This window comes from Schistocerca cancellata, chromosome 4 (assembly GCF_023864275.1).
Source record: "Schistocerca cancellata isolate TAMUIC-IGC-003103 chromosome 4, iqSchCanc2.1, whole genome shotgun sequence".
Classification (NCBI taxonomy): domain Eukaryota; kingdom Metazoa; phylum Arthropoda; class Insecta; order Orthoptera; family Acrididae; genus Schistocerca; species Schistocerca cancellata.
In genome coordinates, this window is record NC_064629.1 from 232,947,192 (window position 1) to 232,959,646 (window position 12,455).

A 12,455-nucleotide genomic window follows, 5' to 3' on the forward strand; every position below is an offset into this window, starting at 1 on the left:
GGTAGACCGTTCGCCGGGTGCAAGTCTTTCGATTTGACGCCACTTCGGCGACTTGCGTGTCGATGGGGATGAAATGATTATGATTAAGACAACACAACAACCAGTCCCTGAGCGAAGAAAATCTCCGACCCAGCCGGGAATCGAACCCGGGCCCTTAGGATTGACATTCCGTCGCGCTGACCACTTTTTTTAAATCTCACTTTGTTCGTTTTCGTTCGTTTCATCTGCTCGGGGCGGACGTCGCAAGACACCCGGTCGGGCACACAGTTTTAATCTGCCAGGAAGTTTCATATCAGCGCACACTCCCCCCCCCCCCCCCCGCCCTGCGGGTCCGGGGATTAGAATAGGCCCGAGGTATTCCTGCCTGTCGTAAGAGGCGACTAAAAGGAGTCCCTCCCCCCTCAAGGGGGTAGTTAGCGCCTGCGTCCGGAGACGGACGGTTCCACGACCTCTATTTGCGGTCATTTTGCTTTTTCACTTCTCGTTTCTTCCTTCCTTTGGTTGGTTCCTTTCTTTGCTCTTCTCCACCTCACTGTCTTCCTTACTCTTTCCCTTGCCTTCTTCTCATTGTCTTCTTCTCATTGCCTTCTTCTCATTGCCTTCTTCTCATTGCCTTCTTCTCATTGCCTTCTTCTCATTGCCTTCTTCTCCTTGCCTTCTCTGGTCTCCGCCTCGGCGTTTGAGACAGTCTGTCCTCTCTCTCCCTCTCTCTCTTCTTTTTCCTCTTCTTCCTTCCTCCCTGTGCGCGCCTGAAGGCCGACCCACGCGTTCGCACGCGTAGCCGGTGACAGGGTAACGCGTAATTCCCCGCCCTGGGTAGACATGTAAGGCACGCACGTACCCCCTGGTAAAGGCCAGGTCCGGGGAGGGGTGATTGCCTGAGCTGATACCTTCTGACCATGCCGATTGGTCCCTCCGTCTGTTTCTCGGGAGGTGTGACCTGAGGTGTAAACATTCACCTAAGGCGGGAGTGCCCTCTGAGAGGGTCCCCACAAGGAAGGAGCGCGCCATCGGAGACGCTGGCAATCATGGGGGATTCCTCCGCAATGGATTTCACTCCATCTCTCTCGACTTCTGTCCAAAAACGGAAACATGACCAGCCACCAGTGACAAAAGTACTACCGCCTGCCCCCACAGTTCCTCGTCGTTTCTCGATCTGAGGACGGAAAGGATTTTTCCTCTGTCAACCCTTTCGTTATCCAGAAGGGCGTAGATGCCATAGCCGGATCTGTCAAATCTTGTACAAGGTTGCGTAACGGTACCTTATTACTAGAAACTGAGAGCGCCTTTCAGGCACAAAAACTGCTTCGGGCCACACTCCTGTACACGTTCCCTGTCCGGGTGGAGGCTCACCGAACTTTGAATTCGTCTCGTGGTGTGGTCTATACTAGATCCCTCGACGGATTGACTGACGAGGAGATTCAATCTTTCCTCGCTGAGCAGGGCGTGACGGCTGTCCATAAGGTCATGAAAAAGGTCAACAATGACCTTGTACCAACCCGGACACTTTTCTTGACGTTTGATAGTGTTAAGCTGCCATCGCGCATCAACGCGGGCTACGAGGTTATTTCTGTTCGCCCCTATGTCCCGACACCTACGCCCTGCTACCAGTGTCAGCGTTTCAATCACACTCGACAGTCTTGTTCCAATGCGGCTAAATGTGTCACTTGTGGCAGGGATGCCCATGAGGGTGACTGTCCACCTCCGTCTCCACGTTGTGTGAACTGTCAGGGTGACCATGCCGCATCCTCCCTCGACTGTCCTGTCTATAAGGAAGAACGCTGTATCCAAGAAATTCGGGTCAAAGAGAAAGTGTCCACCTCGGCTGCTCGCAAGCTATTGGCTAGTAGGAAGCCCACGCTGCTCCCAGCGGGGAAATACAGTACTGTCCTCGCCTCTCCTCGGACTACCAGCGAGGTGGCAACCCAGACATGCGATCTGACCTTCAGCACCACGGTCGCCCGTTCGGCCAGTGCTAAGATCGCGCGGTCGACGTCTCCTCTTCCTCCCATCACCCCACAGACACCAGCCCCTTCATCAGCTTCTGCTAAGACGAATACCCCGAAGTCAGATGCACGGGCCTTCAAGGAGGAACCGTCCCGTGCAGACTTCCTACGTACCTCGACCTCCCAGCCTTCGACCGGTCCTTCCACCAAACGTCCTTCCAAGAAGGCTCATAGGAAGCACAGTTCTCCTTCTCCGCCACGGCGCATTTCTTCTCCTGCGCCACCCAGCGGTTGCCGCCCCAGGCCGTCATCCGTTTCGCCTGGCCGCACCGCTGGTAGCCGAACATCTGGCCTTTCACCGGCGGCGGAAGCTTCCCCTCCCGGCCATCTTCCCAAGATGGCCGATGAACCTATAGACCCAATGGACGATGACTGTCCGCCCACTGATAGCGGCGGCAGTGCTCGCTCGAAGCCAGGCCCTCAGCGGCCTTCGAGGTGACCCCTTCTTTCATCTTCCTTTTCTTCTTACGATGGCACTTATTCACTGGAATATTCGCAGCATTCGCTCCAACCGAGAGGACTTGAAGTTGCTGCTCCGCTTGCACCGTCCGCTCGTCGTAGCCCTCCAGGAAACGAAGCTACGCCCATGCGATCAAATTGCCTTGGCACACTACACCTCTGTGCGTTTTGACCTACCCCCTGTGGTAGGTATCCCGGCTCATGGAGGGGTTATGTTGCTGGTCCGGGATGATATTTACTACGATCCCATCCCGTTGCACACCGGCCTGCAGGCAGTTGCCATCCGCATTACTCTCCCCACTTTTACATTTTCCATTTGTACCGTTTACACTCCATCGTCGTCTGCCGTTACCAGGGCAGACATGATGCAACTTATTGTTCAGCTACCTGCACCATTTTTGTTAACTGGAGACTTCAATGCCCACCATCCCCTTTGGGGCTCTCCAGCATCCTGCCCGAGGGGCTCCCTGTTAGCAGACCTTTTCAACCAGCTCAATCTTGTCTGCCTCAGTACTGGCGCCCCTACTTTTCTTTCGGACACATCTCACACCTATTCCCATTTAGACCTCTCTATATGTACTCCCCAACTTGGACGCCGGTTTGAGTGGTATGCACTTTCTGATACATATTCGAGCGACCACTTCCCGTGTGGTGTGTTATCCATCTCCTGCAGCATACCCCCTCTCCGTGCTCATCTAGTTGGACCATCTCCAAAGCAGACTGGGGGCTCTTCTCTTCCAGGGCGACCTTTCAGGATCAAACCTTCACAAGCTGCGATCGTCAGGTCGCACACCTCACGGAAGTCATTCTCACTGCTGCTGAATATTCCATCCCTCACCCTACTTCTTCTCCACGTCGCGTACCGTTCCCCTGGTGGACCGCAGCATGTAGAGACGCTTTACGTGCTCGTCGACGTGCTTTACGCACATTTAAACGCCACCCTACAGTGGCGAATTGTATCAATTATAAACGATTACGTGCACAGTGTCGTCGTATTATTAAAGAAAGCAAGAAAGCCAGCTGGGCTGCTTTCACAAGCACCTTCAACAGTTTTACTCCTTCTTCTGTTGGGTGGGGTAGCCTGCGCCGGCTATCTGGCACTAAGGTCCACTCACCAGTTTCTGGCTTGACGGTCGCGAATGACGTCCTTGTGGCCCCTGAGGCTGTCTCCAATGCCTTCGGCCGCTTTTTCGCAGAGGTTTCGAGCTCCGCTCATTACCACCCTGCCTTCCTCCCCCGCAAACAGGCAGAGGAGGCTAGGCCACCTAACTTCCGCTCCTCGAATCGTGAAAGTTATAATGCCCCATTCACCATGCGGGAACTCGAAAACGCACTTGGCCGATCATGGTCCTCCGCTCCAGGGCCTGATTCTATTCATATTCAGATGCTGAAGAACCTTTCTCCTGCGGGTAAAGGTTTTCTTCTTCGTACTTACAATCGCATCTGGATTGAGGGACATGTTCCCGCATGCTGGCGCGAGTCTATTGTTGTCCCGATTCCTAAGCCGGGGAAGGACAAGCACTTGCCTTCCAGTTATCGACCCATCTCGCTTACCAGCTGTGTCTGTAAAGTGATGGAGCGAATGGTTAACTCTCGATTGGTTTGGCTGCTCGAGTCTCGACGCCTACTTACTAATGTACAATGTGGATTTCGTAGGCGCCGCTCTGCTGTTGACCATCTGGTTACCTTGTCAACCTTCATTATGAATAACTTCTTGCGGAAGCGCCCGACCGCGGCTGTGTTCTTTGATTTGGAGAAGGCTTACGACACCTGTTGGAGGGCGGGCATTCTCCGCACCATGCATACATGGGGCCTTCGCGGTCGCCTCCCTCTTTTTATTCGTTCCTTTTTAATGGATCGACAGTTCAGGGTACGTGTGGGTTCTGTCCTGTCAGACACCTTTCGCCAGGAGAATGGGGTGCCACAGGGCTCAGTTTTGAGCGTCGCTCTCTTCGCCATAGCGATCAATCCAATAATGGAGTGCCTCCCAGCTGATGTATCAGGCTCCCTTTTCGTGGACGATTTTACCATCTATTGCAGCGCGCAGCGTACGTGTTTCCTGGAGCGCTGTCTTCAGCGTTCTGTTGACCGTCTTTACTCCTGGAGTGTCGCCAATGGCTTCCGTTTTTCTGCCGAGAAGACGGTCTGTATTAACTTCTGGCATACAAAGAGTTTCTCCCACCGTCCTTACGATTCGGTCCCGTTGCTCTCCCATTCGTGGAGACAACAAAATTTTTAGGTCTTACATTTGACAGGACATGGTTTCCACATGTGTCATATTTGGCTGCCCGTTGTACCCGTTCTCTAAATGTCCTCCGTGTTCTCAGTGGTATGTCGTGGGGAGCGGATCGAACCGTCCTACTTCGTCTATATCGGTCGATCGTCCGCTCCAAACTGAATTATGGGAGCTTCGTATACTCCTCTGCACGGCCATCCATCTTACGCCGCCTCAACTCCATACAACATCGGGGTTTACGACTTGCGATCGGAGCGTTTTATACTAGTCCCGTCGAGAGTCTTCATGCTGACGCTGGTGAGTTGCCACTCACCTACCGGCGCGATATACTGCTTTGTCAGTATGCCTGTCGGCTACTGGCAATGCCCGACCACCCGTCTTATCGTTCCTTTTTTGATGACTCTCTCGACCGTCAATACGGGTTGTATGTCTCTGCCCTGCTACCCCCTGGAGTTAGCTTTCGTCGCCTCCTTCAACACCTTAATTTTTCACTCCCTGCAACCTTTCGAGTGGGCGAGAGCCACACGCCACCTTGGCTCCAGGCTCAGTTTCGCGTCCACCTTGACCTCTGCTCGCACCCGAAGGAGGTTACCCCCGGTTCAGTTCACCACTCCCGTTTTGTCGAACTTCGTTCGAAGTTCATTAATATGACCTTCATTTATACAGATGGCTCTAAGACCAATGACGGGGTCGGGTGTTCTTTTATTGTCGGGGCACAAAGTTTCAAATACCGGCTCCATGGCCATTGTTCGGTCTTCACAGCTGAACTCTTTGCCATCTACCAGGCTGTTCTTTACATCTGCCGCCACCGACATTCTGCATATGTTATCTGCTCCGATTCCCTGAGCGCTATCCAGAGCCTCAGTGATCCGTACCCGGTTCACCCTTTCGTGCACCGGATCCAACGCTCTCTTCAGCAGCTGGTGGACGTCGGTTCTCCGGTTAGCTTTATGTGGGTTCCTGGCCATGTCGGTATCCCTGGGAACGAAGCTGCAGATGCCGCGGCCAAGGCTGCGGCCCTCCAGCCTCGGACAGCTTCTTTTTGTGTCCCTTCGTCAGATTGTAGCAGGGTCATTTGTCGGCGCATTTTATCGCTGTGGCATGCCGATTGGGCTGCACTTACAGACAACAAGCTTCGGGCCTTGAAACCTCTTCCCGTGGCTTGGACGTCCTCCTCACGCTCTTCTCGGCGGGAGGAGGTAGTTTTGGCCCGGTTACGAATTGGACACTGCCGGTTCAGCCATCGCCATCTGCTGACGGCTGCGCCGGCGCCGTTCTGTCCATGTGGGCAATTGCTGACGGTCCGCCACATTTTAACGTCCTGTCCGGATTTTAATACAATGTGTCTTGGTCTTGGCCTGCCATGTACTCTAGAAGCCATTTTCGCGGATGACCCACGAGCAGCTGCTCGCGTTCTTCATTTTATCAATTTGACAACCCTCTCTAAGGACATTTGATTATGCTGTTTTCTTTTTTTAATCCTATGCCTCAGTCTGTCTTTTATCGTGTTTTCCGTTTCGTTGCTGTTTTAAACTTGACTCGCGGTGCATTCCTAACGTAGTCTGGGTGCTAATGACCGTTGAAGTTGTGCGCCCTAAAACCACAAAAAATAGAGCGCACACTCCGCTGCAGAGTGAAAATCTCATTCTGGAAACACCCGTTTCAGTTCGTCGTTGATCCATTAACTCAGTTTTTTTTATTACAGAGGGTAGCAAACCCTCTGACTGAACATGCTGAGCTACCGCGCCGGTGACCACTCAGCTACCGGGGCGGACTCCTTGTTGGTACCCGCGCGGCCGGGGCGCCTTGTCACGGCCCGCGCGGCTTCCCTCGTCGTAGGTTCGGGTCCTCCGTCGGGCATGGCTGTGTTGTCCTTAGCGTACGTTAAAGGTAGATTAAGTAGTGCGTAAGCTTAGGGACCGATGACCTCAGCAGATTGGTCCCATAAGACCTTACCACAAATTTCAAATTTCCGTGTTAGTTCTCTTCTGACATACCTGTAATATCCCCTCATTAGCATATCACCCACATTCTGTTGGGAGTTTCGACGGTAGTGTAGTCTACAATGTTGACTGCCACACAATCTTTCACGCTGCTGTGCCGTAGGAGTACGCAGAGAGCGATCAGAACGTGGCTTTCTCGCCGCTGGGCTACGCGACTCTGCTGGCCGCTGCGGCGGAGGGTGCTTCCGGCATGACGCGTCGCCAACTGGAGTGGGCCCTGCGCCTGCCTGACGACAGACAGCTGACGAGGAGCGCCTACCAGACCGCCCTGCACGCCGTCGTAAGTATCGTAGTAGTGGTCATTCTTTAACCACTTCTGCTTTATTTCGTAATCCCGAAGGCAAACTAGTATAACTTTGTCACGACACTGACCACACACGCAAACACCATGCCTCCAAACGGCTCAGTTGCTCGAGCATAACGCATTGTCATCTGATCTCCTTCATCCAAACATTAAAAAAATTAACATTTCCTTAAAAAGAGAATGTGATTTATTTGGCCAGATAACCAAAAAGTAGGAATAGACTATAAAGGTAGAAAAATGATATGGAACCTGTACAAAAACGAGACCGTTATCCGTGGACGGATAAAACAAGTAGAGGTGCAGATACGGAAAGGTGTCCGACAAGGTTGCGCACTATCCCCTGTTATCTTTAACCTATACATTGAAGAGGCGCTGAAAAAAGTAAGGGAAAATTCACAGACAGGTGTAGTAATTCATGGCCAACGAATAGATAGGATAAGATATGCCGATGATATAGCTGTCCTGGCTGAAAGTGAAGAAGATCTTGTAGTCCTACTGAATAGAATGGATAAAGTTATGGGGGAAGAGTATAATATGAGAATTAATAAAGCAAAAACAAAAGTAATGGCATGCGACAAAAATGATCAAGTGAAAGTCCAAATTCATGTAGGCAATGAACTGCTTGAACAAGTTGATAAATTTACTTATCTGGGCAGTAATATTACCAGGGATGGAAGGAGCAAGGCAGAAGTGAGAAGTAGAATTGCTCAAGCAAAGGCTGCTTTTAACAAGAAGAAAAACATCTTAACATCTAAGAGCATCAGCCTTGAAATCAGGAAAAGATTTTTGAAATCATATGTGTGGAGTGGGGCATGCTATGGGTGTGAAACATGGACTCTCGGGACAGAGGAAGGCCAGAAGGTAAATTCTTTTGAAATGTGGTGCTATAGACGCATGCTCAAAATAAAATGTATCGACAAGGTCACAAACGAAGTGGTTCTGGAAAGAACAGGTGAGAAGAAAAGCTTCTGGAGTTTCATTGTTAAAAGAAGAGTGCAATTTACAGGCCATCTATTCAGACACAAAGGACTCCTGAACACAATCATAGAGGGATATGTCGAGGGAAAAAGACCAAGAGGAAGACCACAACTGAGGTACATGGATCAAATCGTGAAAGATGTGGGATGTAACACCTGTAAAGAAATGAAGAGAAAAGCTGAAAGACGCACAGAATGGAGACAAGCTGCCATTGTAGCTGTTGCAAACCAATCCTTGGATTGACCACTACAGAAGAAGAAGAAGAAGAACCAAAATATATCGCCACATGCCACTGGGGAAGTATACATTCAGATTAGTGAAGAAAAACTTTCTGTAATTTTCGTTAATACTTCCCTTGGCTACAAGATTGGGAAAACCCAACGCACTTCTCTTTCAGCTTCTGTTAGTCAGGTGCAAGAGTTAAAAATACCGCCACTGCTATAGTTAGAGGCAATCGTTACACACTATCCGACTCAGATACTGAACATGACCACAAATAATACTAATCGGTACCCGCCATCGACTTATTTATAAAAATTTTGTCGGTCAGCTTATTATGACATCCTGTGGTTTAGAGTAATTAAATTGCTTATTCTGTTTTAAAGCAATGTTACGTTACTAGAGCATTCTCAAAAGTAATACCTTCGTTTTCTTTGTGAAGACTGTTGATGCTGTTAAAATAAGACATTATTAACATCCTACATCTTTATTCTTCACGTGTACATATTTACTCCTAAACAGCCACCCTGGCAACGAACACATTTCACCTAACGAGAGATAAATTTGTTAATACCGTCACTGTTAAAATGTTTGGCCGTGTTGACAGAGCCAAAACCTCGCCTCCGCTTTCAACGCTGCAACACTATCAAAGTGACGTCCTCGAAGCTGTTCTTTAAGTTTGGGAAACATATGGAAATCGGGTGAGGCCAATTCGGAATTGTTTGGAGGATTATCGATGAAAATGAGCCCGAGGTTTCGGACTGTTGGCAGCGCACGTGTGTGGTCTGTCTCTGTCATGCCGAGGGAGACGGTGCCCGGATGTGGACCAACTTTTCGAAACTCTATTACAGTACGCTGTTTCTCGCGCACCGACGTAGTTAAATTGCAAACCGCCATGTTAGAGGCTACAATTCGGGGCCCTCTCGCGGCAAAGGACTGGAAACGCGCAGACATGAATAACGAGGATGCAGAAGTTATTAGCACTTGTTTGATTCAAAAAGCTTTTTCACACAAATAGTAGATGGCATCACTTTTTATCGCACCCTCATATTAGTTGCATCGTAGGACATTTAGCTTTATAATTTTGAAATTTACTCAACGTCATCGATATTCTGATATTCTGATAAGACATTATTTTAGCCAATTACTACTCTCAAATTTTAAATTGAGAAACATTCCCTGAAATATAATCCAAATTAAGAAATTTCTGTGTAAAATCAAGACAATGAAGAGGCTGAGGAAATAAATTAAAAACACGAAATATAGTGTGTATCAGGATGTACATTAGTTTTGAATACTGCGTTACTTGACATTACTCTGGACAAGGATATGTGGTGGTCTTCAAAAGATGAAAATATTGGCGTTTCGAGCAAATGAATGGGACAGAGATAGGCACCTAAGTTTCGTAATGTATATTGTATTTAATACCAATAAAACCTTCCATCTTGAAACTTCCTGGCAGATTGAAACTGTGTGCCGGACCGAGACTCGAACTCGGGACCTTTGCCTTTCGCGGGCAACTGCTCTACCGCAAAACGCAAAGGTCCCGAGTTCGAGTCTCGGTCCGGCACACTGTTTTAATCTGCCAAGAAGATTCATATCAGCGCACACTCCGCTGTAGAGTGATAATTTCATTCTAGAAACCTTCCATCTTGTCAGACATACAGTGAAATATCGTGTAGATGTCCGGTGCTAATCTACAGACACACTGCTTCATCCTCCGTCGAGAGAAGCCACGAAGTTTGTGTCGCTTGAGGCGTATGAATCACTAAATGTCGTATTTTAACTGACTGCATTTCATATCGTGTAACTTTGTGTAACTTGCCTTCTGTTTCAGAAAAGTGTAGCAACGCTTTCAGGTTTTGTGAACTCAAGCTTAAGACCCCATTGTTTGGAGGTCTTAATGTGTTGATGGAATGGCTGACTCACCCTTTTGTGTCCACTGATCAGCTAGCTACATGTATTACTTTTAGCTTACTGAGGAAGAGATTAAAATGCCCTTATCATAAGCAAAAGTTTTAATACTGGATTTTCTGTGAGAAAACTTTCATTATTGTCTGATTATGAAGTAAGACTAATGTGTTATGCAGTCTAAATTATACCAAATGAAGTAAGTTATCACACATTATAATTAGACCATTAACATATACTGTGAGATTTTTTTCCAAACTGAACTTAAATCTAAGTGGTACAGCGTCAGCTAATAATTGTAGTAGACAGTAACAATCTTTGACGTCTTCCCCTCATTTGCAGCTCACTTACCATCATTCATAATTATTACCTCCTATACTAGCTCAACGCAGTAAGTTTTTTAAAAATTGGTGGGATAGTTCCAATTTTCAATAGCGTTAAGAGCAGACACAATAAAAATCTGCTTTCATACATGTTACATTAATTCTTCGTTGGAGAGAAAGGTGCAGCCGATACTTCTATTCCTCGTGAACAATAACTTACAAACATTATCGAAGTCTAAAATGGAAGTACCATTTTACGTTTATAACAACACTTCAGTTGATTACATTTTGTTACCAGACTTAAATAAAACGCGCTCTTACATGACAAAAATGTCCACGTTGTCCAAAAAAATAGAAAGTATATGTATAATACGTATACTTACTTCGTGTCTGTAGCAGTATCTTTTAATGAAAGTAAATAGATTTTTGTTACTGCATGTTTTTAACGTTATTTTTATTTCTTTTTTAGATGGACGATGGTGCTAAGAACCAAGGTCTCAGATCGTGGTTATATGTGTACAGGAACTTCACAATAAACGACGCGTACAGCCAGGTCTTAAAGAAATACTATTTGACCGAAGTAAAAAACGTAGAGAGAATTGCAGACCAACCAACCACAATGCCAAATGAAGACGTGATGGAAGTGGACAAGGGAAAAGGAGATGAAATGAAGAATCCCATGGAATCCGAAGAGAATATGGAAGGAAACAAGCCTTCGAAGAAAAAAGAGAATGAATCGGAGTCTAATAAGACAAATACAGAGGCAAGCGCGGAAGACAGTAATCCACACAAATCGCACGAAACACCTATGATGGCGGTGGGAAATGCAGAGCCAGTTAAAGAGGAAACGAAAAAAGATTCAATGATGTCACAAATGGATGTGACGGGGCCAGTTAAAAACGTGAACGAAAAGGACCAGGAAATGGAAACGCCGACAAAAGAAAAAATGCCCATGGCCAGTAATATGCCACCGAATAAGGATAATTGGTCGAAGGACAACATGTTAACGCCAGAGCAGAGTGCTATGTCTGAAACAGCTATGTCGGACAAAATTGATACGATGATAAAGAAAGGGAGAGCAGCTGCAGATATGAAGCTAGGCTCCATGCTCGAAGACTCACTACGGCTGGATGCCATTGACGAGAAAAACCGCATTGAGCAAGCCATCGCACAGGATGAAGCCCGCTCTCCTTTAAAGGTCATCATGTCAGGACTCTCGGCTAACAACTTCGTCCGAAGAACTGCTGAAAGTAAGTGGCTTCATTCACAGCTCTATATCCTAATTAAATGTTTTTTTTTCTTTTTGATCGTCCCTTACTTAAATAATTCCATAATCTTTGGGTCCGTGTATCGTCCTCTCCCCAGTAAGAGGAAGTTTCTTGTTTTGTTTTCTTACTTTCCTTAGTCTGACCATTTCCCTGAGCATATTTTATTAGTATACAGGGAATTACAAAAAGCCAAACTTTCAGGAAACATTCCTCACACACAAAGAAAGAAAATATGTTCTGTAGACATGTCTCTGGAAACGCTTACTTTCCATGTTAGAGCTCATTTTATTACTTCCCTTCAAATCACATTAATCATGGAATGGAAACACATAGCAACACAACGTACCAGCGTGATTTCAAACACTTTGTTACAGGAAATGTTCGAAATGTCCTCCGTTAGCGAAGATACATGCATCCACCCTCCGTCGCATGGAATCCCTGATGCGCGGATGCATACACGGTGGTGGTGCCCGGTAGCGACCTAGATGCGTTCTATAGGATTTTCTATACAACCCACAAAATTTTTATTAGTACATTCTAACGAAATTATACAAAACGTAAACACTATCAGGTCAAAAGTATTAAAGTAGCTCTATGTTACGCAGAACTGTCCGCTAGAAGTCACGAGGGAGCGGACCCTCCAATATAAAAGGTGTGGACTTGCCAACACATCTAAAGCTGCCCACGTCGACTGTTCCTGATGTCAATGTGAAGTAGAAATGAGCAATTAAATTTTTCTGTGCGAGTC

At 47.4% G+C, this 12,455-nt stretch overlaps 1 protein-coding gene across 1 annotated transcript in view; it reads left to right on the plus strand.

Annotated features, from left to right (window-relative positions):
* Positions 1-12,455, plus strand: part of LOC126184036 (uncharacterized) — a 106,067-nt gene that overhangs the window by 47,144 nt on the left and 46,468 nt on the right. The window contains exons 3-4 of the mRNA XM_049926393.1: positions 6,808-6,984; positions 10,909-11,689. Of these exons, the coding sequence (XP_049782350.1) occupies positions 6,808-6,984; positions 10,909-11,689 (958 nt within the window). The remainder of the gene's footprint in view (positions 1-6,807; positions 6,985-10,908; positions 11,690-12,455) is intronic.